Raw genomic sequence first — 27,923 nt, 5'->3', positions numbered from 1 at the left:
AACCCAAACCCAATGCAGAAAAGTTACTGCCAGTAGGAGGATTAAATACATATATTTATTTAAACCTTCTCCAAACGTTTAGGCCCATCATATGCACATGCACATTTGTCAACAAGTCATATTTTGACCCAAATTCAAGGTCAAATAAGGACTGCCTACTTTCTAGAAGTTTCCTTTTGATCTAGGGTAGGTACAGTATCTGCTTGTGTTTCATGGAACTGACATGAGCCATCTATCCATGGTCACAAGTACTGATGCCAGTGATCAGATACTGGGATATGAAGCATGGGAAGACCTGAGCTGCATTTGTTAAATACAAATCATACCCAGTGGGACAGTTTTGCATGGCTCAGATTCTTAGAGATGCCATCTGGACTGGGAGATGCCAACATATGCCTTGCCAAGGCAGAACCTGCCCATGTGGCATAAATGCTATGGATAACCTTGGCTACTGTTTACAAATATACTCACTTAGGACGGTGCTAACTAAATACTCTGCTGGTATTGTGCTCCTGGACCCCCCAGAGAGCATGACTTAATGAGCTCTGGCATGCAAACTGGTTTTGGTAAAATGCTGTAAATAAAAATATGATCATAACTGGTCTTTCTCAGTTTCCTAATAAAATATCTTTACACTGAACTTCCTGCTCTGCATTCAATTTTGGTCAACATTAACTCAGGCCACAGTCCAAAATCTCCAAAAGATAAGCCACTCCTCCATTAGGCATTCCCTAACCCCACCCCACCCCACACAAAAAAACCCAGATGAAAAGAGAAAACTCTAAAGGCTGATTTGGCCGTAAAGAACATCCATCACACATTGAAAAGTGGGGAGGAAACTAAGAAGCTCAGTTGGAAAACAAGGCATAGGACCACCAAAGGCTCCTTTGTGTGTACAGTGGTGCCCCGCAAGACGAATGCCTCGCAAGACGGAAAACCCGCTAGATGAAAGGGTTTTCCGTTTTGGAGGTGCTTCACAGGACGAATTTGCTATGGGCTTGCTTCGCAAGACGAAAATGTCTTGCGATTCCTGGGGTTTTTTTTCTGCTCCCCACCCCCTTTTTCTAAGGGACTAAGCTGCTAATAGCCTTTTAGCAGCTAATCCGCTAATCCCTTTAGCCTTTAATAGCCGCTAATAGCCGCTAAACCGCTAATAGCGCTAATCCGCTAATGGGCTTGCTTCGCAAGAAGAAAAAACCGCTAGATGAAGAGACTCACGGAACGGATTCTTTTCGTCTTGCGAGGCACCACTGTACTTTATGGTATAAACTACTTACCCAAAAGGTTAAAGTATACATTTCTACAATTACCGTAAGTCACCAAGCCTGATCTGCTACAGAGCTTTATGAAATGTGTGAATATTAGTAAGACTGTCATGAAGAAGATCTGCCATTTCTGCATGCAACTAGGCCTTTTTATCTTTTCCCTACCGGAAGTGGAATGAAAATTTCTATATTGTTTCACAGCACCCAAACTCCAGTCTAAATGTGACAGCACCAAAGAACAAGCTCTTAAGCAACTAGACAGAAGCTACATGTTAAGGTTCCAGTCTCCAGAGGAACCCCAGGGTGAGACACCCTATTCCATGTGCGTGCGTGCATGTGCAGACATATGTACACAGACACACACAGAGCTCCAGTATCACTCATTCTTGCCAGGCCACCTCAGCTACAGCAGCCTTTGCTTCCTGTGGCTGTCAAACCACAGCTGACAAGAGGAGATCAAACACCCCGGAGCAATGAGCAGTTCTCTCTTGTGAACTGCTCCTCCCTAACAGCTGCCTCCAGAACTGCAATCTCCACATCTCTAAAATCTATTGAAAAAAATCGTTCATTTGAACATTTACAAATTCGTCTTCCTCATTTTTTCCCATCATCAAGACAAAAAACAACTTTGTCTCTATAAAGCAGAGCACAGACTCATTGTGGATAGTTCCACATTGTCCTTGTGTTTTGCTTGTAGGTAAGATAGCAGTGGTGGTCAGAAACACCCCTTATAAGGTAAGTTTCACCTAGTGCATTAGCTCCACTTATTTTGCAGGGGGATCTCATCATAATTATCTCTGCTTTGGTCATCTTGAGGGTATACTGCTGCAGTGCACTTTATACGGGGCTGCCCTTGAAGACAATTCAGAAGCACAGCAGGTGCAATAAATCACTGAGCAACTGCCAAATGTCAGGAGAAGAAAGCACCTTTAGCCAACATTGCAGAAGTTGCACTGGCGGCTTATCAACTTCTGGGCCTAATTCAAGGGGATGATGATTGCTTCTAAATCCTTATGCCAGACTGTATCACATACCCTCACACATACAGAACCTACACACATAAGACATGCAGCACACAGGTACATACCTCTCTCTCTCTCACGCGCACACACACACTAATCCCCACTGCAGCACTGCGATTGGTAGAGAAGTTGGCAAAGCAGAATGAAAAAATAAAAATAAAAATTCCATGTGGGAAAATACACTAAACATAAGCACTTAATGCAATCCTTATAGAAGAGAAACACATTACCTCAAATAATCCCCTAGACTGCTAACAGTATTTAATTCCTTTTTCAATGAAGGCTCTTGTGGCACCTTAGAGACAAACTAATGGCATGAGCATTTGGGGACCACTTGCTTTTTTCGCATGAACAGATTCTGTACTGAAGTATCAAAACTGACAATGTCAGCTTTCATAATACAAAAAAAGAGGAAGTGTCTATATTTCATAATTGCAGGTTAAAACTTGCAAGAGTGCTGTAACTACCTGCTTGGGGTTCAGAAATTAAACAAGCAAGCTTCCAACCCACAGGGAGATTTCTATGCCCTGTGCAGCAACTTTTCTAAATACTGACTCTGTGCAGTTTCATGGCCACAGCACCTTCCCTAGACATCCAAATTTTATTTTGATCGTATCTGCTTTGGCTAGAAATCCCATCCCTGGGCAAAAGGATTAAAATACAATTTCATGCAAATTTGGTGTTCCTTTTTAATGCTGGGATTCTGTAATCCTTGGATCATGGTCAGTAAGGCATGCATCTTTCACACAGCTGATAAGCTAGCTAATACACAGAAGCTACTGTTGTAGAGACTATTTAAAATGTTGTTTCCTACAATACATTGAAACTCAGGTGGCAGGGTGTGTGCAAAAATAAAACTAAAGCCCATCACTTGTAGAAGAATCCTTTCCGAAAGCTCCCTAGCAATGGCTGTGGAATATCTGTAGGGACACTAAACAAAAAACCCTACTCTAGATTACACACTACAGGAAAATGATGAGCCAGCTATCTTAATTTTCAAAGCCTACCCACTCTGACCTGCTTCCCAACCACTTTTTAAATTGCCACAGGAGACTTGCGCACGTGTTGTATTTATAGATGAAATCACCAGAATGCTCTCCAAAGAAACCTCTCCAGATTCTCTGAAAGAGTTGAACCATATGGTGCAAACAGAAATATATATTTAAAAAATTGTCCAGTAGCACTTTAGAGACCAACTATGTTTGTACTTGGTATGAGCTTTCATGTGCATGCACACTTCTTCAGATACCAGACCAACTAGGTTGGTTGGTCTCTAAGGTGCTACTGGACAATTTTTTTATTTTCATTTTTTTATTTCTACTACGTCAGACTAACACGGCTACCTACCTGAATCTAGAAACATATGGTGCAAACAGTGTTAGAAACTCATATAAATAAGCTAGGCACAAATGGCATCTTAAACCTGGGTTACAGCTGCAACAATGGAATGTCGATACAATTCTATGATCTCAACTACAATACTTGACTGCATTGCTCTTACAACACTTCACAGTATACAAGAAAGAGAAACACACACAGTGGAAATGGAAATGATATTAACTATGGACTAAGGCAGAGGTTTTTAAACTTTGGTTGCCAACCTGGTGCCCAGAAATCTCCACATATGCTTACTATGTGGGATCACATAAGACACATCAGTCAATGTATCAGGCATATAAACTTGTATAAACTGTGGGTAAAAACTGCCTCCAAGGTAAGCAGGCAGGCAGCCTATTGGAAACTGCATGAAAATAGGCTTTTCCCCACACTACTGAGGTGCTACGAATGAGTTACATTAATATCCCTTGGCTAGCAAAGCTTCAGATTTTTAGGGAAGTTATAAAAATTTAAGAGATTCACATTTGCTATAGTCCTCTGTTGACCTTTCAGCCCTTCAAGAAGCTTAATGCAGTCTTACAGTTTACAACAAGGAAAGCAGCGCGCCAGAAAGCAAGCAACACACACAAACAGATGAGCAGGATGTTAGCCAGTGTTAGAAACTGAGATTTGAAGGCTAGGAGCTAAATGGCACCTTAAACCTAGGTCATGGGTGCAACAACAGAATGTATAGGCACACTTTTTTAATAAGAAGAATGACAACTAAAATATTATGTTCATTTTTCACATGGTCTAGTCCTTGCCCTGCCCACCCCCACTCCCCTAATATTCTTAAGAGGGTCTCTTCTTCACCCTTCAGAGAAGTGGGGAAAAGGAAAAAGGCCCTTCTTTCTTCCACTCTGCAGTTTTAATCTGAAATCCTAGGCGCAGTACTGCTTCCAGAGCTCAGAAACTGCTCGTGCTAATGAAATTCCTTCTCGCATTTTGCTCTACATAGCTTTCCAGTCCCCACAAGTGTGGTGGAGTGGACTGAAAGTGTTGGTTGTGTTAAGTGTGTGTGCATGCACACAACTACCAGTTCTGTGATATATGTGTGGCTAGTGCATGTGTGCTTGTTACTGGGGTAGAGTTGCATTGGAATGTTGCATTGGCCCCCAAAAGGTTGGACAAGTTCCAATCTGGCCCCCAGACTTAAATAGGTTTCCCACCCCCCTGAACAAGTTATTGGGGCGCTACTTTTAATTATACTTTAATGCAAGCACATACCACACCTAACAAAGCCTCCTATTTTCAATTCTGTCTCTGCTGTGTTAATGCTGAGAAAGTTACTTTGCGTGTCAAATTTAAGCGGGAATTCTTTATAGACATCCAAACTGGAGGCTTCTCAACAGCACTTTTTCATTAAACCGTGAAATGTGAACACTAAGGGAGCAGTTATACTCAACTAAGGATTTCTGTCTTCTAGGAAATACTATGACAGAGTGACCAGGCAGATACACATAATGAAGTTACAAGTGGAATAGTTAGAAGGGGGAGAAGAAAAGGATATCTTATTCTCACATTGGCCAACCAGATGCCTCTGAGAAGTGCACAGCACAATTGAAAATAAAACTACCAATATCATGCCATTTTACAAATCTATGGTGTGATCACATCAGGAATACTGTGCACAGTTCTAGTCACCTCAACTCAAAAAGTATATTGTAGAGTCGGAAAGGGCAATCAAAATGATCAAGGGGATGGACTGACTGCCCTATGTAGAAAGGTTGCAGCATTTGCAACTTTTTTAGTTCAGAGAAAAGGCAAGGGATCATAAAGTTTATAAGGTTATGCATGGCAAGAAGTGTATAGAGAAAATTTTTTCTCCATCTCTTGTAACACTAGAACTAGTGGACTTCCAATGAAGCTTAATTGGAAGATTCAGGACAGAAAAAATAAAATTACAGCGGTACCTCAAGTTATGAACTTAATTCATTCTGGAGGTCCGTTCTACTGGAGGCATGTTTTCGCTAATGGGGCCTCTTGCTGCTGCTGCGCTGCCAGCACACAATTTCCGTTCTCATCCTGGGGCAAAGTTCTCAACTCGAGGTAACTCTTCCAGGAGTTTGTAACCTGAAGCATTTGTAACCTAACTATAGAACTGGCTCCCCTAGGCTGCAGTGATTGCCACCATCTTGTATGACTTTAAGAAACGATTAGACAAATTCACAGAGAGGGCGATAAATGACAACTAGCCATAATGCCTATTCTGTACCTTCGCAGTAATGCTTCTGAATACCAGTTGGTGAAAATCCCAGGAGAGAGAGGTCTGCTCTTGTGCTCAGGTTCTGCCCACTGGTTTCCCATGGGCATCTGGTTGGCCACTGTGAGAACAGGATGCTGGAATGGATAGACCACTGGCCTGATCCAGTAGGCTACTGTTATGTTCCTATGAGTGCAACAGCATTCTCCACACTGCTAATTGCCAGCAACTGTCTGCTGCCTCCAACCGTGGAGATAAAATTGTGTAAATAGTACTTTTCAGTTGCTGGTGAATATGCTAGAGGCAAATACCACTTGGGTGGCCATATTTTCAGGCTCAATTCATCTGAGAAGCCAAGGTACCCCTTGCTCCAGAAGATGTCAGAACTTTCACTGCAACATTTTGAAGTCACTGAAATTCCCAAATGCAAATCCACATGGAGCATATTACAGTAGGCCAATCTGAAGTAATGGTGTGTGTTGCCACCATCAGAGTTGCTTGCCCTAGAAACAGGAGCAACTGGGTGAAACGAGGGCTTTAGCACTTTATAACACAGCTGAGGAAGTTTTCGGGAAGGTAGCAAAGAAGGTGCCCTCTGTGAGCCTAACCATGAGACTGCTGTTCCCCTCCGCTAGGGGTGGGGATTCACTGCAATGTTTTGCTGCAAGTCCCTGTTTGCATCTTCTGTTGTGCAAAGGGCAAATAAATAAGTTTAGGTACTTCTTCAGGGAACTGTTGTTCTAAGCCCAAGCTAGCAAGTTCATGCCATCAGCTCCAGAACTGAGAAAGTTCAGCTGGGGCAGCCACAACATCCTGGACACTACTTAAAGAACTGTGTGAACTGAGAGGGAGATGGAAGGAGAGAGCCTGTTGAGGGAGCTCCTGAACAGGCTATGAATGGCAAGTGAAAATTCTATTTTATTGGTCCAACTTTTGCATCCTTTTTTGTTTTAATCTTGGAGATTGCAAGCCTCTTAAGTTTGTCGATAGACAGGCAGTATAAAAGCACAGTAATAAGCCACTTTAAATTGGTCAGTGTGAGTATGATGCTGCTGTAGCCTATCTCTGCCTCCAAGGCTGCCTCAGTGATGGGGATGTGGGGACTGCTCAATGGCTGGATACTATTTCATGCCCTACCTAAATATTTAAAGGATTTTTCTTCCCACAGCTGGCTTGCAACATTTATTTAGCACACTCAGCTTGCATGCTGCCATTGTCTTCTAGAGCTAAAAAACTAATCAAGTGAGCACAGTGTGGACCTGAACTCTGACTGGAGCAACTACTACCCCAGCACTCTGCCATACCCCTTTGGACTTTACCCCTGTGGCTCAGTGGCAAGGCAGAAAACTCTGAGGCAAGTTAATCTGTCACCAGGCACAAGCAAGCCAGACAATTTATCCCCAGAACAGCAGTCACCTTAACAGTTCAGACTTGGGAGGAACGTCCTATGCCTGATGAAGGTAATGAAAGTGATAAATGTGGTGTGTGTTTCTCCCATCTAACCCACAAATGGTACAGCAATTATGAACTTCAATTCATGAAGTGTCCTTCCAAAATCTCTTTTAGCCTCACAGCTTCAATAAAAAGCAAGGAATGGTGTTCTACCTCTATGCTGCAGATTTCTGGGGCAACAGAACTTTAGGAATTAAGAGGCAAGAATTTTAAGAGTCAGATATCTAACTGTCTACAACTATTTATTTTTGAGCAGGCTAAGCAAAAATCCTAGGTGTCAAACCTGCAAGATGCCTCAATTTTCTATTACAGTAATCTCTTTTAGCTGTAATTAAGAAATGAGACTAACGCTACCTTCTGGTTTCATCAAGGCCCTCTCCCCCTCCAGTTCAGACCAACATCCCATCCAGTCCTGCTTTCTTGTTAGCTCTGGGAAGGAAGATGGCATTAAACAGGATAACTTAGAAAGCCCACTGAGCCTCATCCACATAAATATGGCATGTTTCTGCATAAAGGAAAGAAGGTATTTTGAAGACAGACTTTTAGATAGCCACCTGCCAGATTACCAGTGGAAAGAACTGCCTGCAGGTATCCAAAGGACATGTGAAGTAGAGAAGGCTCAGAGACTTTTCATACAAATAATGTGCCATCAATGACTACAAAACATTTGTGTGAGCACTTCACTTTTTGTAGATGTCTTGGACTTCATACACAAAAAAGTTGGCTCATTTGTTGAGAGCATGGGACAGGCAGCTTCAAAAAAGTGGACTGTTGTTCCACAGATAGGGTTTCAAGGAAGAGGAACACATCTGTCCCTCCAGTATACAAGAATTTTTGTTTATTGAGGAGAGACTTCTTTTCCAAAACAACCATTGTCTTGCTAGCGAGGGATGATGGGAGTTGTAGTCCAAAAACAGCTGGAGGCCCAAGGTTGGTGAACACTGCTCTAGCACTATACAGCACAGCCGGGGAAGAGAAAAGGTGTCCTTTATTCCTCTCCAATGCCTAAACATTATTACAAAGCTCACATTCCAGGATATTTGGAGACCCTGAACAGCAGCATTCCTCTTAGGAGCTGGAGATGCACTGCAATGTTCTGTTGCAATCCCATTAATTTTCCTATGTATTCACTGGGATTCTGAAGAACAGAAAAACTCCAACAGGCTACAGTTCAGCCGTGTGTAGGGGTGGGGAGGGGCGACACACACAGAGGCTGCTTACAGAAGCGTGCGACCTAATCCCAAGGTCTCAAATTATTTTATGGATTTTACCAAATTCTGCGGCCCTGCATTTTCCCCATTGCTTGGCAGAGAACGAAAAGGGGTCTGCCTTTAGGTATGAGGCACACCAGATGCACCCAGTGGTTTGGGGAGGCTGCAGGTCCAGGAAGAACGAGCTTCTTAATTTCAATGAACGGAGGTCGGCAGGCGGGAATGGCGAAACGCAGCAGACCTGATCCTCTCATTGCGAAAGGCAGGCCTTGTCTTCTTGAAAGCCTGCCAGCCCAAGCTGCACACCAGAGTGGCAAGGGCAACGTTTCTTGGGCATCTTCGAGGCAAACGCAACAACACTTCTGATGCGCTTTCCAAGCGCGCACTTTTGTACCTCGATCCCTCAAACTGGAGGCCAAGGAAGGCGTAGCGCACGGCCTCCAGGCTTGCGGGGCGAAGAGCAGTAATGCCGCGCAGCCGAGAGTCATGGCGGCAGCAGAGCGCACGACCAATGTGGCGCGAGCAGGCGGCGCGGAGCAGCGGCGAAGGCCGCCTTTCGGCGGAGCTTGCCTACAGCCCACGGGCACCTTTGCAGAAGGGGCTCGAGGAGGAGGCGAGAGCGCCCCAGGTCGCTTTCTCCTCCCGCCCTTGTTTATGCTCTGCTCTTCCCCCTCCGGTCCCTCCAAGCTCTGGCGCAGATTAAGAGGCCAGGCGGAGGGAGGCGACTGGAGGGGGCGTGATCCGCTCTCCAAGAGCCCAGCGAGCACGTAGCCCGCGGGGCTGGCCTGGAGGCTCGCCGCTCGGCTCGATGGGGCTCCTTCGGGCGGGCAAGCACAAACACACACAAGCGCGCACCTCCCCGAAGCCCGCTCACTTCGATCCTCGGGCCTGGGCGGCGGCAGAAAACAGGCAAAGAGAACATTCCTTCCCCCCCATCCAGCCCTCCCCTTTCGGGAAAGCGACCAAGCCGCCGAACTCCCGGATGTTGGCAAATGCCAACTTCGCCCCAGCAGGCAATGCCCGCCTGCTTTGCGCTGCTTCGGACAAAAGGCGGGCACGGAGCAGACTCCTTGCTCGGCGCCTCTCGCGGCCGCGGGACTCTGGGGAGTGGGACGAGGGGGAAAGGCGAGAGGCGGCCCCCTCCCCGCAGGTTGTGTGCAAATCAAACCAGGCAGAGCAGAAAAAGGAAAGAGCGAGAGAAAGAGAGAGAGTCTTTGTTCAGGCCTTACCGGACTTCTAAAGCCACAGTTTCTGGGCGCCAGATTTTTAATCCGTCATTAGGGTTTAAAATCTGGAGAGGAGAGAGCCAAGGGGAGGGGGGAGTGAACGCGCGCGCACAAAAGAAAAGTTGTGGCTTCGCTTCTCGGAGAGGGAGGCGGGCGGGCTGACAGCAGCAGCAGGAGGCGGAGGCGGCGGAGGAGAGGGTCCCTCCGCACCAGCAGCGGCGCCACCGCTCCTCCCCTCGCCGGGCCAGGAGCCAGGCGCACGTCACACAGCAAGGAGTCGGCAGGCTTTAAAGGCGCCCGGCCCAGGGAAGGAGGGGCGCCGGCTGAGCCACTCGGATTCCCCCCCCCCCCCGCGCGCTAGCCTGCTAAATGCTGCTGCCCACCCCGACGCAGAGACAGGCGAGCGCAATGCCCTGCGCCTCCTGGCCTTCAAGGCGAAGAGGGGCGCCCCGAAGGCCAGGCGGGTCTTCTCCTCGCCGCCTTTCAATGCCAAGTTGTCCTTAGACGGAGGAGGGCGCGAGGTGGCTCCTACTCGCCCAGAGGCCAGGAAGTCCCGATTTGCCACAGGCAGGCCAGGAGCTGGTTACAAAACCTACAAGATGGAGCCTCTGGGTTCGGACAACAGATGCTACCTCTGAAGATGGGTCGGACACAGCAAGGGCTGGAAGGACAGCCACGTGGGATTTTATCAGGTCCCCAAGACCTGCATTTGTGAGCTGCTGGTTTTCTGCAGGTGGTGCTGTGGTCTAAACCTGAGCCTAGGGCTTGCTGATGGAAGGTCAAACCCTGCGACGGGGTGAGCTCCCGTTGCTCTGTCCCAGCTCCTACCAACCTAGCAGTTCAAAAGCACATCAAAGTGCAAGTAGATAAATAGGTACCACTCCAGCAGGAAGGTAAACAGTGTTTCCGTGTACTGCTCTGGTTCGCCAGAAGCGGCTTAGTCATGCTGGCCACATGACCCGGAAAAACTCTCTGCGGATGAACATCGACTCCCTCGGCCAGTAAAGTGAGATGAGCGCTGCAACCCGAGTCGTTCACGACTGGACTTAACTGTCAGGGGTCCTTTACCTTTACGTTTTCTGCTCAAGGCAAAGGGCTTGCTTTGAACTTGCCAGCTGCCTTGCTTCTTGTGATTCGAAGGAATCACTCCAACCCTATATGCCATCCCTTGCAGTCCAAGAAGACCCTCTTGCAAGTGCCTCTACCTTGTGCAGTAGGTGGGCAAGAGTCTTCTGGATGCTGAGACCCCAGAGTTGAAACTACCCGCCTAAAGAGGTTCCATTTGCAACTCCTCTACTGCCTTTCAGGTGGAAACCAAAGACCTTAGTAATGGCTTGAATATTCAGCTTTGACAAGGGAGCTGGGGGTCCAGATGCTTGCTCAGCCATGAAGCTCAGCAGGGGTCAGGTACAGCATCATAGCTGAACCACCACATGGGAGGAATGGGCAAGGGACACCACGTATAATGACTTTAGTTCCTAGAACGGAGGAGATTAAAATGTTATACTTAAAATATAAAACATGTTCTTACTGCACTTGTAATCAAGGTGCTTGTTGATTTTACTGCTTGAGGTTCTTTAGTTTTTGTATTTATTATGAAGCAAGGGCTCCTGTTAGGGCTGAGGCAGTTTGTAATTTTTTTCAAATAAACAGACCAACACATACCCTATAGCCGTGTCCTGGAAATACTTTGTGCAGAAACACTCCTTTGAAAAAAACGTGCTTCATCACATCACTGTTCAATTGATGACCTGCTGTGATGAGAAGCAAAGTAGCTTCTGGCAGGGAGTCTTTCACTCATTTAAGCTAATCCACATATTTTCATCAAAGAGGAAGATACCCTGATCAGTTTGCCCCCCCACCCACAATTGCATTTTGTTTGTTTGTTTGTTTTTTTGAGAAGCAAAGCAGCTAGTAAGCCTGATCTTTATTAACTGTAGCAACAGGGTGCTCCCCCACACACAGGAGAGAGGAGGAGGACCCCGAGCCATGGGTGCAAGCCCTTATATAGACATTTTAAATTGCCCGCCCTGGAGTCCAAGACCATCCCCAGAAACATCATACCTACACCACAGAAAAGGCAGTCTACAACAGAACTGCTGCCACAATTGTGATGCTTTCTACTCCAGCTCAGAGTTGGTCTTCAGGGGATTAGGAAGGGAAGCATTTTAGAACCACCTTTCATAGCCCATTGGGAAGGCCAAGACTCCTGGTAGTGTCTTACACGGGGTTAATAACACTAGCCTGACCTTTAAGAGCCTCCATTTGGAAAGAGCATCTAGGGGTCCTCTGGTTTCTGAACTTGTAAGACCTGCAGCATTATGCACAAATGGAAGTGTATTAGCACAATAGGAAGGGCCTGGAAAATGACGGACCTGTGAGTTGCAGTGGACCAGTGAGTTTTTGCATTGGCTGGGAGTGATTTTTAACTCATCCCTCAAGCTTGCATAGGAAACTGAGAAAAAAGCTGCCTGCCGGCACCACAAAAACTCACTGGCCCAAATGAACACACAGTAATGCAAGGATTCCTCTTTCTCTTGATACCGTAATGATAATACAGTGCAAATGGGCTTTCAGCATTTTTATAGCTTCAGTCCTCATCAGATGGAAAGCACAGAACAACACATGTATAACAAGCCATTAACATTTACACACAGAGAGAATGGACAAGAAAGCTAATTGCTTAAACAAGGGAGAACCAACATAAAAATGAAATGTAGGGAAATGCCGTGACTGAGAGAGAGAAAAGAGGTTGCCATATCTTTAGCCCTTTCTCTGTCTGCTGAACTGAAAGACACTACATTCGAAACAGCTGTTAAAGGCTGAGGCACATTCCTGCAACAGTCCCATGGGACATTAAAGGCCTCCAACCAATGAAGGGGGGGGGCTTACCTCTTGCTGCTATTATCCCACTGCCCTCAGAGAGGTATCAATGCAGTTTTGTTTTCTGGAATAGAACAAGTCTGCTCGCAGCAGGTTCAGCTGCAAGAAGAAACCAAAATGGCTGCTATTTTGGCCTACAGAATGCGCCAACACACAACTGTAGCACAATCGCAATATAGGTGAGACTATTATTTTCCTGCCAGAGAAGGGCATTCTTTGTTATTTAAAGGACACCTAATTTGAGCTGTGAGGCCTGCAAACAGACTTAACACATGCCAATGCATCTCCAAATTTCCCTGGGCTCCTTAATGGGAGTGCAGGAAAACCAACATCAGTGATTGGGATTGCCAGTTTTATTACTGTTATTATTAAAATTTATATACCACTTGATTAGGGGAAAAGAAAAAACCTTGAAGCAGCTGCATGCCAGAGCCCTTGCCAGTAACTTTAACATTCCAGTGTGGTTGATGGAAGGTCAGGGGGGAGAAGGTGGGTGGGGAGGAGACAGATACTGTTGTTGCCTGCTCTGTTTCTCACCTGCCTACTGTGGGGTAAAACTGGAATCTCAACTCACAGAGAAACAGAACATTAGAAACAATACATGCACCACTGTCCCTGACCCAAGTTTGCCTGTTTACAACAGAGGTGGGGAACCTCATACGCATCTACTATTTGTGGCTCAAAGAATAAAGTTTCTGTTAAGGCTAACTGCATGTTTTATTGTCCGTTGATAAAATATTTCAAAGGGGACCTCAGTAGAATATATACCGTATTTTTCACACCATTGGGCGCACCGGACCATAGGGCGCACCCAGTTTTAGGGGGGGGGAATCAAGAAAAAAATATTCCCCCCCCCAGCCCCAAAGAGCAGCGTACAGGCTGCACACAACCTCTCCCTTCCAGAGGGGTTGCGTGCAGCTATGGAACAAGCCCCTTAGCCCCGTGCAGCCTCTACTTCCTGGGAGAGGCTGCACGGGGCTAAAGAAGCCATAGCTCCATGCAGCCTCTCCTTGCCGGAGGGGTTGCGCGCAGCTATGGAAGAAGGCAAGGCAGCAAGCGGGATGGATCCTGCTCGCTGTTTTGCCTTCCCCTTTAGCCCCGTGCAGCCTCTCCTTGCTTGGAGACGCTGCGTGGGGCTAAAGAATCCATAGCCCCGTGCAGCCTCTCCTTGCAGAGGGGTTGCGCGCAGCTATGGAAGAAGGCAAGGCAGCGAGCAGGATCCATCCCGCTCACTGTTTTGCCTTCCCCTTTAGCCCCGTGCAGCCTCTCCTTGCCGGGAGACGCTGCGCAGGGCTAAAGAAGCCATAGCCCCGTGCAGCCTCTCCCTGCCGGAGGGGTTGCACGCGGCTATGGCACAAGCCTGCATTCGCTCCATAGGACGCACACACATTTCCCCTCAATTTTTGGAGGGGAAAAACTGCGTCCAATAGAGCGAAAAATACGGTACTTATTATTATGTATATAGTATGATGCCACAATAACTCTTCATGCTAAAATGTAATTAATTTGTTAAAAAAATAAAAGTTATTCTATTTTATAATTTTAATACCACTTTGAAACGTTTGTTTATTACATTTCTAAACCAAGCTTGTAAAATGTATCTCAGTGATAGCTGACTGGGGATCTGAGTCCAAATTCACTGTGCCTTTGATTTTTTAATTCTCTTAAGGGAAGAGTTTCCAACATTCTCTGCCCCACAATCACACAACAGTTTTGAATTATACAAGGTGAAGGAAGCCTACAAGCAGAATGTCTAAGTGATACAGAGAAAAGAAACCAGAGTCTCTGCCATAAGCTGTATTACTCACTAGATAGCCTTTTACAATTTGCTCAGCCTCAGTTCCCCATCTGTAACTTTAAAAAGAACCAACAGTGCCTTGCTTTGTAGGGTCATTAAAAGAATGAAGGAGAAAATGATTGCAAGGCACTTGCAACCCAATCCTATGAATGGTTAGTTAGAAGTTAGGTCCAATCGAGTTCTATGTGGCTTACTCCATACAAAGCATGGATAACATTGCAGTCTTAAAAGTGCTACAAAAGCATTTAGAGTTCTTATTTGCTTTCCAGTTTTGCACCATTCAGATCTCATGGCCAAAGATGACTGGTAGCTTTCCTTTTATACCCAACAAAGGGGGGGGAGCCAATTAGATCCTTATCAGCAAGTATGCCTCTGGAAATCAGTAACACACTGTTACTGCCGTGGGGTGGGGGATGACATAAATGACACCCCCTCCATGCCTAAGCCCAGTCAGGACGATGAGCCTGAATATCCCCTTCGCCACCGCACAAACACAAAATCCCCTTTTGCCCCTCTTACTAGTACAGTTGTACCTTGGTTCTCAAACGGAATCCGTTCCGGAAGTCTGTTAAGACTTCCAAAATGTTCTGAAACCAAGACACGGCTTCCGATTGGCTGCAGAAAGCTCCTGCAGTCAAACAGAAACCGTGGAAGCCACATCAGACGTTCGGCTTCTAAAAGTAGTTCACAAACCGGAACACTCATTTCCGGGTTTGTGGCGTTCGGGAGCCAAAACGTTTGAGAACTAAGCTGTTCGAAAACCAAGGTACGACTAATCTTCAGCAAAGAGGGTCAATGGCAACTTGAAACCCTGAGACTAGAACCTACAGAAACTTCAAATAATCATTAAATTTCAACAATTTGACCACCATCAACAAATGACTCCTCTTGAAGTGGGGAATCCAGGGCTTCATAATCCCACGAGCATAAGGTCATGTACTCCTTGCTCCTCCCTAAGGTGTGACCTTAGCTTCACAATGTGAGGCAGGTGTTCAAGGACAAGTACCCCAGACAGAAATCCATCAGTATAGTTAGTACATTGAACCCTGATTCTCTCAAAGGATGCTCTGAAAAGCCTCACTGCTAGGGGATATGTAAATACTTTTACAGTGGCACCTAGAGTTACAAACACCTCAGGTTACAAACTCCGCTAACCTGGAAGACTTACCTCAAGTTGACAACTTTGCCCCAGGATGAGAACGGAAATCGTGTGCCAGCGGCGCAGAGACAGCAAGAGGCCCCATTAGTGAAAGCACACCTCTGGTTAAGAACAGTTTCAGGTTAAGAATGGACCTCTGGAATGAATTAAGTTCGTAACTAGAGGTACCACTGTATTGTTCTTTGGGAAGGGGTAGCTAGAAGGTGTTGGGAACTTACTTGATTGACAGGGGTAGCAACCAGTTTCATGTTTCTGCCTGGCAACCACTCCTCTTTTCTGCTGGTTTTGTAACATTTTGATGATGATTATGAGTGATGTTTCATGGGAAAGCGGGAAGGTTTTAAAATCTCTTGCAACTCCTTGCACGGGGTTGTTTCTCTTTTTTTGTTTGAACCTTTGTTGCAACAAATAAAGATCAGGTCTACTGACCGCTGTTTTGCTTCTTCAACTTGGCTGCAGTCTCCTCCTTTTGCTGACCGGAGGGAACCCTGGGGGAAGCGGTGTAAAGCCCATACTCCCATAATTTTTTCTTTAACAACACTGAGGTTGGCAGCTAAATGAAGCAGCACTAAGAAATAAGAACACTGAAATACTACAAATGTCTCTCTCTGAAAAGGAGTTTGGAAATGTGAGAAACCAAAAATTTAGTTTAACAGAAAAAGCAGGATCCTATCAAGCAATCCACAATCTACTTGACAAAGTAACACTTACAGGTTACAGCTCAAGGTTTTGCAAACTTCTTTAGTTACTGTCAGCCAGCAGCGATTGAGTTGGGCCTCCTTAGAAGGGGGCCCCATCAGCAGGCAAAGGGAACCAATTTTCTGGCTTAACTTGTCTGTTGCACAACCAGAAATCCCACCCCCTTCTCTTTGGAAAAACTATCTGCAGTTTGGTTTCGTGACCAAAGATGTCGGAGGGAATCCTTCTGTACAAGCCATTCGAGCTGAGGAGGGGGCTCCATTTCAACCTCACATTGTTCCTTCCCACCTTCTGGCGGCATTCACAGGCCAGAAGTATTTGAGGAGAGCAATGTGTTTTGTTCATCTTAGCATAGAGATACGATGACCCTGACATGATAATATACCCTGGAATGAATGAAGACATGTTAATAGCCTTTTATGGAGAGACTGGAAGGACAGAATGTTGTAGTATACCACTATGAGCTCCTTAGAGAAAAGCATAAAAAATCTTATTATTTTAAAAAAGAAATGCTCAGGGGCAGTGCAAATGTTTCCTGCTCAAGGCTAAACAAATATGAGTGCCAGTTTGAAGACAGCCAGTGTCATATGGTAGGCAGAGGACTGGCCTTGGACCAAGGACAGTGAGATTGAAATCCCCACACAGTTATGAAGCTCAGTAGGTAAGTTTGGTCAATTACTATCTCAGTCTAACTAACCTGTGCCTCAAGTTTGCTATGACCACAAAGGTGAGAGGACATAATGTATATCAGTGTTTCCCAACCAGGGGCCATATGGCCCCCCGGGGGGGCAGGATATTCCAAGGGGGACACAGGTGAAAAATACGTAAATGTGGCTAGGGGGCCACAGAAGAAGTGAAGGGGAAAAACATTTTTTTAACAAAAAATCCTGATTGGCTGGCTATCTGCTTGGCCAATCACAAGCTGGTAAGGGCGCAGCCAGGCGTTTTCTTGGAGCAGTTTCTGGAGGAAAAGGGCAATCACTGAGGCTCCTGGTTTGACCAGTAGAGCCCACAATCTAGGACCCCCATGTGCAATGGTGGGGTGGCAATGGGTTGGGCTAGGAGAGCCACAGCTGCTTGTTGCTGCTGCCAGTGCTGGGCCCGGTGGCAGCCTGGGCCTGACTCTGCAAGGCGCAGGATGCAATCCACCTCAGCGCCTAGTGGATCAGGGCCTTCGGATGTTGCCGAGGGGTACAGGATTCGAAGGCAGCATCGGCCTGGCATTGCAAGACGTGGGGTGAAATCCACTCTAGCGCCTAGTCGAGTGTGGTTGTCTGGTGCTGCTGACTTCATCTAGTAAATAACTGTCTATTCAGAAGAAAGTCACACTGAGTTGAGTGGGCCTTACTCCCAGAAGTGCAAGCTGGATTTCAAAGGGGCAGAGGAACCAGAGACCAAATTGCAAACATGTGCTGGATTATAGAGAAAGCTAGAGAGTTCCAGAAAAACATTTACTTCTGCTTCATTGACTATGCAAAAGCCTTTGACTGTGTCGACTACAGCAAACTATGGCAAGTTCTTAAAGAAATGGGAGTGCCTGATCACCTCATCTGTCTCCTGAGAAATCTCTAAGTGGGACAAAAAGCTGCAGTTAGAACTGGATATGGAACAACTAATTGGTTCAAAATTGGGAAAGGAGTACAACAAGGTCAGGCTTCCTCAACCTTGGGCCTTCAGATTTTTGGGGATTACAATTCCCATCATTCCTGACCACCGGTCCTGCTAGCTAGGGATCATGGGAGTTGTAGGCCAAAAAGATGACCATTGGGGTCCCTTCCAGCTCCATGATTCTGTTTTTTTGTTTGGTTGGTTTTTTTGCTTCAACAATATTTCATTATGTTCCTATCATTTTATGTAACTGTATTTTGTATAAATTATAAATAAAACATGTTCTATTTACAAAAAACACACACATTTAAATAGCTACCTTTCTGCTGGTAGGAGGAGGGGCATGGGTCTTGCCAGGATTGTTGTTAGGGGGCACGCTTTTGTTAGGGGGGGAAGAACCTCAGTTTTGTATTGATTTATACTTATTGGGGGGGCAGCTGCCCCTCCTGGCTACACCAATGAGGGGAACAGGGAGGAGACAGGGTCAAAATTCTGAGCTAATCAGATAAAGAACAGGTATAAAGGAGGTAGGTTTTATTTTCATCTATTTTCTGAAGACCAACATGACATCAAAAGTAGTGCCAAGAAGAACATTCAGGGAGTAAAAGGGAGCAGTGTCCATCTTTCTGATTGTGTTCCCCCCACCCCACTCACGTCATACTTTCAGTCTTTCACAAACAAACAGCAGCTGCTGAATTACAGGTGAAACTGTAAGCCTAGCCACTCAAATGCACAGAGTTTTTCAGTGCAACATCAGCTGCACTGGCTGTACCCCTATCCAACTTGAATAGCAAGCCAGGCTAATGCAGGTACAAAGTGCCTGGGACAAATGCTGAAGGCTGCTCCCCTTGCAAACACACCAGTCCTGTTTCTGCTCAGGTCTATCCAAGCAACTGTCTCCCTCCCTTTAAAGGAGGTCTGTCCAATGCTCAGACTAGGCCTGCCAAAATATCTATATATCGCCCAGGACCGGTATGAGGAGCAGACAGCAATGTTGGCTTCACTCAGCAGTGTATCGCTGCCGCTCCTGAGTCCCTCCACTAGCAGCGTCCACTGGGGGGAGTGAAGAGTTCCTTCCTCCAGTGGGCGCTGCTAGCAGAGGGACTCTGGAGCGGTGGCAGTTTCACCAAGGATATACTGCTGAATGAAAACCGCCATTCCACTCTGCCTTCATACGACACAGAGGGAGAAACAAGCTGTTTTGGCAAGGTGCCAATACAGCTTGTTCCTCCCTCTGCATCTTTAAACTGCTTGAGTAAGGAATGTGCAGCTGTCCTTGCCTCAGTTGAGCTGTTATAGGAGCCCCCAACCCAGCTCCAGCTCCCACAAGCTGGCAGCAAAGCGGGTGCTCTGTGAAACTGCTTAGTTGAGGGATGCGCGGTTGCCACTCCCCACAGCGAGCAGTTAAAGGAGCCCCGATGCTCCATCCACTCATACGTGAGCGGTGAGAGCACTGGGGCTGTCTCAGCTGGGAAGGGGGAACCTTCCCGATCCCCAGCTGAGTGGCACAAACAAGCTGCATTGTCCGAGCCTGCAAACGCCTGAGTGAAACCTCCTCAGCTCTTGAGGTGAAAGCTGGGGCAGTTTCACCCAGTGTCTTACGGGCAGAGGCCAATGTATCTTAACTCAGACCCACAACTCAGAAGCCCCATGAGTCTTTGTGGCATGCATGCACTAAATAATTACACAAGGCACTGAGGAGTCTGCCCTGGTCAGCTTGCCACAAAGACTCGTGGGACTTCTCATCACACACCCAGTTTAACTTGATTTACCTGTTAACATTCCAGACCTTGACGACACCACTTCCTACAGTTCTCAGAGTAGTCTGACTGGCACAGGTGCAAACCCCCACTGACCACCATATACAGGCGACAACCAATTTACATGGGTGCAATCAATGCACAACCATGCACACACTCATTGTGGCAAACTGCAAGTGGCTGGAAAAGGGGGTGGAAAAGGGACTTATGTGCACTCCACCATTGGGCACAATGACACAGAAAATAACCCCTGCAGAAACTGGGGGTTGTCTGTACTGCTTTTCAGTCAGCTTAGAATTTAAAATATGGAAACAAAAGAATAAAACAAAACACAAAACAATGTAACAGCAAAATGTTCTCAGGCCATTTGTGATATCCACAGGACCTGCCGGTGTTCTTCCCCTGACCTGGGCTTCTCCTCATTTACCTTCAGCTCGTCAACCAACTCTTCGGGGAGCCCCAGGGTAGATGATAATGATGATTTAGATTTATTACTTGATTTTCACCATAAGGTCCCATGGCAACATTAAAATCAATTTGCAATAAAAAAAGTGGAGTGGGTCTTTAAAACATACACCTCAGCTGTCAAAGGGCAGGGCAAAAGTTGGGAAAGTGGCTACCACAACACTTTGGACAGTACAGTTAACTCTTTCTGTGTAGGAATAATGTCACATATTCAGTGTTCCTAAAAGCTCAAGCATTGTACCGATGCTCTGAGATGACAAATGCTGCTCCTGTATTCTGGCACTGGGTGACCTCATTTCTGACTTGAGATTCTCCAAGGCCACATCCCACTCAGGAATGTGGCAATTTAATTTAATCATGATAGCAGCAGCCTTCATGTTCTCAAGATGAACTCTTAGATGGAAAAATGGCATGCCATATGATTTAAATTTGCATTGCATTTCTGAAGCAAGCAGTTGGAATGATGAAATCAAAGAGTCCTCACTATAAAGGTCACGCTTGATGAGACTGATTGATATTTTTTTAAATAAAACTATGCTGAGATGGAAGGTTTTCATTTGCTTTTGATTTAAGGCATTACAATCAGATTTACCTGAGTTAATTAAGCCCTCTGGCACTGGGTAAGCTATAAAATGTAACCTACAAAAGTAATCACACCACCCATGGATCATAAAGCATGATACAAAAACCAAACAAACAAACAAGAATTGAGACAATGGAGCCGCATCCAACACTAGTTTTTTTTTTTTTGTCGGAGGAGACCCAATGAAATGAATGGTTACAGTGCAAGCCTCACCATGTCTATTCAGGAAGTCCCCGTTATGTAGAATAAGTCACATCCATTAATTTCAATGGGTATACAGTGGTGCCTCGCAAGACGAAATTAATTCGTTCTGCGGGTTTTTTCGTTCTACGAGTTTTTTCGTCTTGCGAAGCACCACTGCATATTGACAGTTTCCCGTAGGAATGCATTGGCGGTTTAAAAAAGAAGGCGCAAGACGTTTCGTCTTGCGAAGCAAGCCCGTAGGGAAATCCGTCTTGCGAAGCAACTCAGAAAACGAAAAACTCTTTCGCCTTGCGAGTTTTTCGTCTTCCGAGGCATTCGTCTTGCGAGGTACCACTGTACTATGAGAATGAAGAACGCTGGCAACGAGCTAAATGTTTGGAACCACTGAGGTCATCATGCTTAGAAGTAAACCCCTTTTTCCGAGTACCTCAACTTCCGCCTTCCACAGCACATCAAATCCCCCTCCACACACTCAAATTTGTGTTCAGCCAGGGGAGGGGCAGGGATGACATCCCATTCTCAAGTGGAAGGCGGAATAGAATGTTTCTGGAGTTTGCTCTGTCAAGGATGGAAAAAGTGCCAAAAGTTCTTAGGCATCAACACAGAATTTTCCTGGTCTTGGAATTTTTCCAGCTCTGGATTGAGCAACCACCCTCCCCCACGCCTGGCATTTACAACAAACAAAACAAGCACAAGTGCTCCTTCGTTTACTCCTCTGTTTTTTGAGGCAGAGTTCAAACAGCAATACTTCCAGTTTAGAACATTTTCCAGGCAACCTTCCTCTCCTGGAAGCAGCCATCGTCTCTCTAGCTAGCCCCTTGACTTCAAAAAGGCTTCAACATCTGGATTCTACCAACCCACTTCTGAGATCACTTCAGTGAACAACAATGACCTTCTCCTTTCTGCTACCGTATCTCTCCACCTCTTTATTGCTATTTACTGCTTTCCTGTTAGGTGGATTTGTAGCTGGCTGAATGACTGAACGCAAAGAGTGCTCACTAATGGGTCCTCGTCATCCTGAAAAAGATAGTAAGTGGATTGCTGCAGAGTTGTTGTTCGGTGTCTTTATAAACAACTTGGACGATGGAATTGAGGGGATGTTCATCAAATTTGCAAATGCCACCATACTGGGAGGGGCAGCTAATGCCACAGAAGACAGAATCAGGTTTCAATAAGACCTTAGCAGCTTGGAGAACTGGGCCCAAACTAATCAAGTGAATTTCAGTAGGGACAAATGTAAGGTTCTGCACTTAAGCAGGAAGAACCAGCTGCACAAATATAAGATGGCGGACACCTGGCTTGCCAGTAGTACATGCGGAAAGGATCTAGGGGTTAACCCAAGCCAACATTCTGATGCAGCAGCAAAAAAGCTAAGGCTATTCTAGCCTGCATCAACAGATATATAGTATCCAGATCAAGGAAAGCAATAATACCAGTCTATTTGGCCAAACCTGGAATACTGTGTACAGTTCTGGACAACACACAACACACTGTTGATAAGCTACAACGTGTGCAGAGGAGGGCAACCAAGATGATCAAGGGTCTGGAGACTAAGCCTTATGAGGAACTGTTGAAGGAGCTGGGTATGTTTAGCCTGGAGAAGAGAAAACTGAAAGGAGACACGATAACTATCTTCAAATATCTAAAGAGTTGTCACGTTCCAGCTTGTCAACATCCTTCTTAAATTGTGGCGCCCAGAACAGGACACAGTATTCCAAATGTTAGTCTTAAAGCCAGTGGCGTAGCGTGGGGGGTGCAGGGGGGGCCGGCCGCACCGGGCGCAACATCTGGGGGTTAGGGTTAGGGGGCGCAAATCCACGGGTTAGGGGGCGCAAATCCACGGGTTAGGGGGCGCAAATTACTTGCCTTGCCCCGGGTGCTGACAACCCACGCTACGCCACTGCTTAAAGCTGAAACAGGGTTTTTAGAGCATGGCCAGTTACTGCTTGCTGTTCTAGCCACCCTTCTGAGGGGTACAGATAGCTTTTGGGGAAGATTTCAGCAGGATCAAACAATAGAAAGGACTGCTGCTTCTGCTATCAGTTTTCATTATTTCTCTGTACCCACCATTTTAAAGTATTGCTATGTCTTGCATTTGTATAATGCAAGAGTTGACTGTTTGCTGGGCTTATTTAAAGTTAGGTTCTGCACAAAGTGGATTATTGGGCAGGTATACACAAGCCTGTTTGCAGCTGGTCTTTTTCCAGGAAGTTTTGAGATTCATCTTATTATCTTGGAATTTGGAAGCATGAATTAGCTGGTTGGCTCATCAAACAACCCTCAGCAGTTTCCCAAACTGTTTAGATTTAGTTGCACATTGTGTATGTGTTTAGTTTATCTCATAATTACTACATAGATTCTAGTGCTTTTGCACACATCTAGTCTGGAACAATTGTTGCTCACTCTCGAGCCTCTCCTCTTTTCCTTTCCATTCTTTTCCACACCCACCTCTTTGAGGTTCTGGACTTTCTTAGGCTTGACTATCTATCTTGTCCTTCTTGACTTCTCCCTTTCTGCCCCTAGTTTTATTAATTGTATATACATTTTGGGGTTAGACCTCATAAGGTGACCCTCATATCATATGACTATAAAACTACAACATTGTACAAAAACATGTTTGGAACTCCCTCTTGGAAGAAGTATGGAGGGCCACCTCTCCCCATTCAAAGTTCTTCCCAAAAGTACAGAGCAATCCTCATACTCTTGTATCCAGCTAAAATAAGTAAAGAGAAGGGAGGGGAGTGAAAGCGGCCCTCCCTCCGCCTCTTCTCACAGATTACCCTTGAGAGAATGCAGCCCCCCACAGAAAGATGGTTGCATCCCCCACCCCCCCACTTTAGCACTACCTATCCTATGCAATGCAACCAGGGACATGGAGTGAGCGTGCTGTGAAACTGTAAAGTATCTGGTTAGTTTGGGCCCAGTTTTATAATCTTGTTATGGTAATTTTGAATTCCATCTTCTACAGCATTAGCTACCCCTCCCAGTTCAGTGTAATCTGCAAATTTGATGAGCACCCCCTCAATTCCTTCATCCAAGACATTTAAAGAAGATGTTGAACAATAATACACTCAGGTCAGAACCCTGTAGCACCCCACTTGTCACATTTTTCCAGGATGATGAGGAACCATTACTGAGCAATCTTTGGGTTCAGTCAGTCAACCAGCTACAAATTCACCTAACAGTTACCTTGTTCAAGCCACATTTTACCAGCTTTCTCGCAAGAATATCATAGGGAGCTTTGTCAAAAGTCTTACTGAAATCAAGATACACTATGTCCACAGCATTTCCCTGATTTTCCAAGCTTGTAACTTTATCAAAAAAAGAAATGAGATTTGTCTGGCATGATTTGTTTTTGAGAAACTCATGCTGGGTCTTAGTAATCACAGCATCCTTTTCTAAGTGCTCACCGACCGACTGTTGAATTATCTGTTCTAGGACCTTTCTGAGTATAGATGTCAAGCTCACTGGTCAGTAGTTACCTGGGTCTTCTTATTTCCCCTTTTTGAAGATGGGGACATTTCCTTGCCTCCAGTCTGCCTGGGACCTCACCTGTTCTCAGAGAATTCTCAAAAATTATAGACAAAGGCTCTGAGATTACGTTTTTAAGTTTTCACCATACATATACTGAAAACAGTTGCTGGCAGTGGCGTAGCGTGGGTTGTCAGCACCCGGGGCAAGGCAAGTAATTTGCACCCCCTAACCCGTGGATTTGCGCCCCCTAACCCGTGGATTTGCGCCCCCTAACCCTAACCCCCAGATGTTGCGCCCGGTGCGGCCGGCCCCCCCTGCACCCCCCACGCTACGCCACTGTTGCTGGCCAGGATGTTGTTGTTGTTACTATTATTTTATTTATATCCCGGCTTTTCCCTGCATATAACAATCCATAATAAGCTATTCATAATAAGTCGTTAAGTCGTGTCCGAAGGGTCGGACATGACTAAACAAATAAGCTATCAGTAACTAGTTTTTCAAGTCTGTACTTAGTAATTAAAATACAATTAAAACGACCTAATCATAGGCAACTAATTGAAACTGCATAGTGACAAAACTCTTAGAAATGCTGTACTTGTTTTCCCACCACAAAGAGATGGTGAATAGCTGAGCTGACTCATTATTTGCAAACCACCTTTCAATTTAACAACACTGACAAGGCAGCCATAAAGTACAAACACAGGACAAAAGGAGAAAAAAGGAGAAAAGACTAAACACAGCACAAAAAATACAATTCCACAGGAGTGACAAGTATCACTGTTATTGTTCAGTGAAGTATTGCAAAAAAATAACACTTTAACACCTGGGCAGACTTCTCTGGACACCCCCACAGAAAAGGCCCTATCAATAGCTGCCACTTGCCATACATCAAACCTGATAAGCCACCCCACTGTACTTGATTTGGACTTCATCCAAAAGGCCCCTCCCTCCCCTTGCTAAGCAGAACTAAAAATAATTTAACCAACCACACCCAGCCATCTCCCTCACACAGATCCTGGTGGGGCACTTTTTAAAAGTTACCACTGGTTTCCCGCTCTTCCTCCAAGGAGCTGAGCAGTGTGTGTTTCTCTTTTCTATCCACACCGCTCTGTGCTGGGCTGCGAGCAACCGGTTCCATGGCTTAGGGGGAGATCTGAGCCTTGGGTTGCTGAGTCAGTATTCTGACCACGACACCAGGCGGGGGACAGGCATGCCAGTTCCAATTCATCATAATAATAATAAATTTGTATTTATACCCCACCCTTCCTGGTTCAAAAACCGGGCTCAGGGTGGCTAACAACAAATTTAAAACACTTAATTATAAAAGCAGCATAAAATACAGTATAAAAGCATGAATAAGAATAAAATTCAAAAATCAATTTAGGGGAAATAAGCATTAGATAATCCCCAGGGCTAGCTGGCTGAATTGGTCCTACTTGGGCCAGCGAGGAGGCCAGGGGAGAATTAGCTGTGGGAGCTCAGAGCGGGTGATCTTCAATTCAGGATGCAAACCACCACACAAACCTGGGGAGTTACCTTTACATCTTCAGTGGGGCTGTAGAGGATAACTACAGTATATGCAAAGGGCTAGCAAAGCGGATCTTTCCCTATACAGAGCTTTTATGAACATTGAATATGAACTGCTATTGTTACTAGTATTATTAAGTGCAAGATACCGTGGTAGGTAGCATCTCTCAAGGTAGGAACTCCCCAGATAGAAGTGCCACCAAAATATCCAATTCATCTGAAATGCTACATTGTAAAAAGTGTGGCTCTTCTGTTGTGAATTGGGCAGAGGGAGCACCATTGGATAAGCAAGTATTTGTTTTCCGGCTGAGTTCACCTTTTAAAACTTTTTTTCTGAATTAATTCACCAACACTTGTGACTTGCAAGGGGGTGGGGGTGGGAAGGAAATGTCTTCTACATTTTTAAGACAGAAACATAAATGCTTCCTTTTCTTTTTACAAAACAAAGTAGCTGCATAAGTTAAGAGCCTCAGATTAAGGCCATTTGCCACTTGGCCAGTTTTGGGTCTGCCCATGTGTCTGTGTTTATCCTTTTCTCAGCTCAACCTACTTTGCAGGGCTGTCCAGAGTGCCAAATGGAAGCAAGCTCAAGCCCAGGCTCATGGAGGGAGGAAGAAATACGTACTGAAGAAAAGAGAAATAAACTTCAAAACAGATCTAAAGAGGAGAAGCAGCAATATAGCAACTCCCAGCTGGTGTGGCAAAGCGGTACGGCTGCTGGATTAGGACCCCAGGTCCAAATCCCCACTCTTCTTGTGAATTTCATAGCCAGGACCTGGGAGAGACCCGGGTTCGAATCCCACTTGGCCATGAAGCTCACTAGGTGTGACCTTGGGAGCCACTCACTGCCTCTTTAGGCCTCAGTTACCTTGCAGGGTTGTTGTGGGGACTAAATGAGGAAGGAGGGAGCTCCTTGGGAGGGAAAATGCGGGAAATATAATTGCAATAGACAGAGAAAACACAGAATCGCCGGTTTGTTGCCTGGTATCCACAGGTGGGAGGCAAGTGAAAGAAACCATTAAACGATTTTTTTACTAAGAGGCCAGTTGGGAGAGGGCCTTCCTCGCCCTCCTCCTCCTCCTAGTCAAGGCGAACTCGGGGCTGCTCACTTTCCCCAGGCTTCTTGAGAAGGCAGGCGGAGGAAGCGGAACTACCCGCCACTTGACACGGGGGGGGGGGGCGGGAGGAGAGAAGTGCCTCGTTCGCCCTCCCGCTTTGGGGCGCCTTCTGAGAACATTTCATTTTTTTCTAACCCCTTCGGATGACCCTGTCCAGATCTTAACGAGTTTTAAAATGAAATGAAAAACAAAACCGGTTTTACGTTAACTTTTCTTAAATCCGTTGTGACACTTTGAGGGTTTGCTTGTTTCCCCTTGTTCTCTCGCTTTGAGGTCGTCCCTTTTCTTCCACGAAACCTACTTTCATGAGGTAAATGAAACGACGCGAAACGAACCTGCCCCTCCCCCCCCCCCGCGCGGCTCCCTGAGAGGATTTTTTCTTTTTCTTTTTAAATTTCAATTTTACACACGGGGAAGGAAAGTACCGGAGAGGCTCGTTCCCTTTCCAGGAGTTGGGGAGCGCGCCCCCCAAAAAACCACCCCACGAAGAGCGGGGAGGGGAGGGCTGCCTCCCTGAGGTAAATTTTCCCGCGCGCCCGCCCGCCTACCTGCCGCGGGGCCTCCTCTCCGCCGTCCTCCTCGCGAGTCGGCCTCCGGATCCAAGCGGCTAGGCCTCCGTCGCCCCCGCGGCCCAAGGGACAGGAGAGGCGCCGCCGGCGCCGCGAGGGTTAAAAACTTCCGAACAAAATAGAAAAATAAAACGCCCGAGAAGCCAGAAGGCTGAGGCCTCGAAGCCCAGAGGCGGAGACTGCGCCTGAGGCGGAGAACTACGTTTCCCGGCGGGCCCCGCGCGGGGGGGAGTGAGAGTGGGAAAGCTTCGTTTCCCGGCGGGCCCTGCGTGTCTGAGGAGCTTAAGGACTACGTTTCCCGGCGGGCCCCGCGGCGTCGA

The 27,923-nt window shown here is 46.1% G+C and overlaps 3 protein-coding genes across 3 annotated transcripts in view; 1 reads left to right on the top strand and 2 right to left on the bottom strand.

Annotated features, from left to right (window-relative positions):
- Window positions 1-27,923, bottom strand: part of LOC310676834 (tigger transposable element-derived protein 1-like) — a gene marked incomplete at its 3' end in the record, with an annotated part of 1,439,559 nt that overhangs the window by 818,351 nt on the left and 593,285 nt on the right. The gene's annotated exons all lie outside the window — the stretch shown is intronic.
- The window catches only part of RNF121 (ring finger protein 121), a 175,900-nt gene that overhangs the window by 87,198 nt on the left and 60,779 nt on the right, over window positions 1-27,923 (top strand). The gene's annotated exons all lie outside the window — the stretch shown is intronic.
- NUMA1 (nuclear mitotic apparatus protein 1) overlaps window positions 1-27,923 on the bottom strand; it is a gene marked incomplete at its 5' end in the record, with an annotated part of 70,275 nt that overhangs the window by 42,215 nt on the left and 137 nt on the right. Inside the window, 2 exon segments of the mRNA XM_083436020.1 lie at window positions 27,583-27,824; window positions 27,826-27,922. Of these exon segments, the coding sequence (XP_083292146.1) occupies window positions 27,583-27,824; window positions 27,826-27,922 (339 nt within the window).

The sequence above is a fragment of the Podarcis tiliguerta genome (genome assembly GCF_965153285.1).
Source record: "Podarcis tiliguerta genome assembly, chromosome: 4".
NCBI classification, from domain to species: Eukaryota; Metazoa; Chordata; class Lepidosauria; order Squamata; family Lacertidae; genus Podarcis; species Podarcis tiliguerta.
The sequence above is the reverse complement of the archived record's forward strand: the minus strand, read 5'-3'. Positions and strand labels throughout refer to the sequence as shown.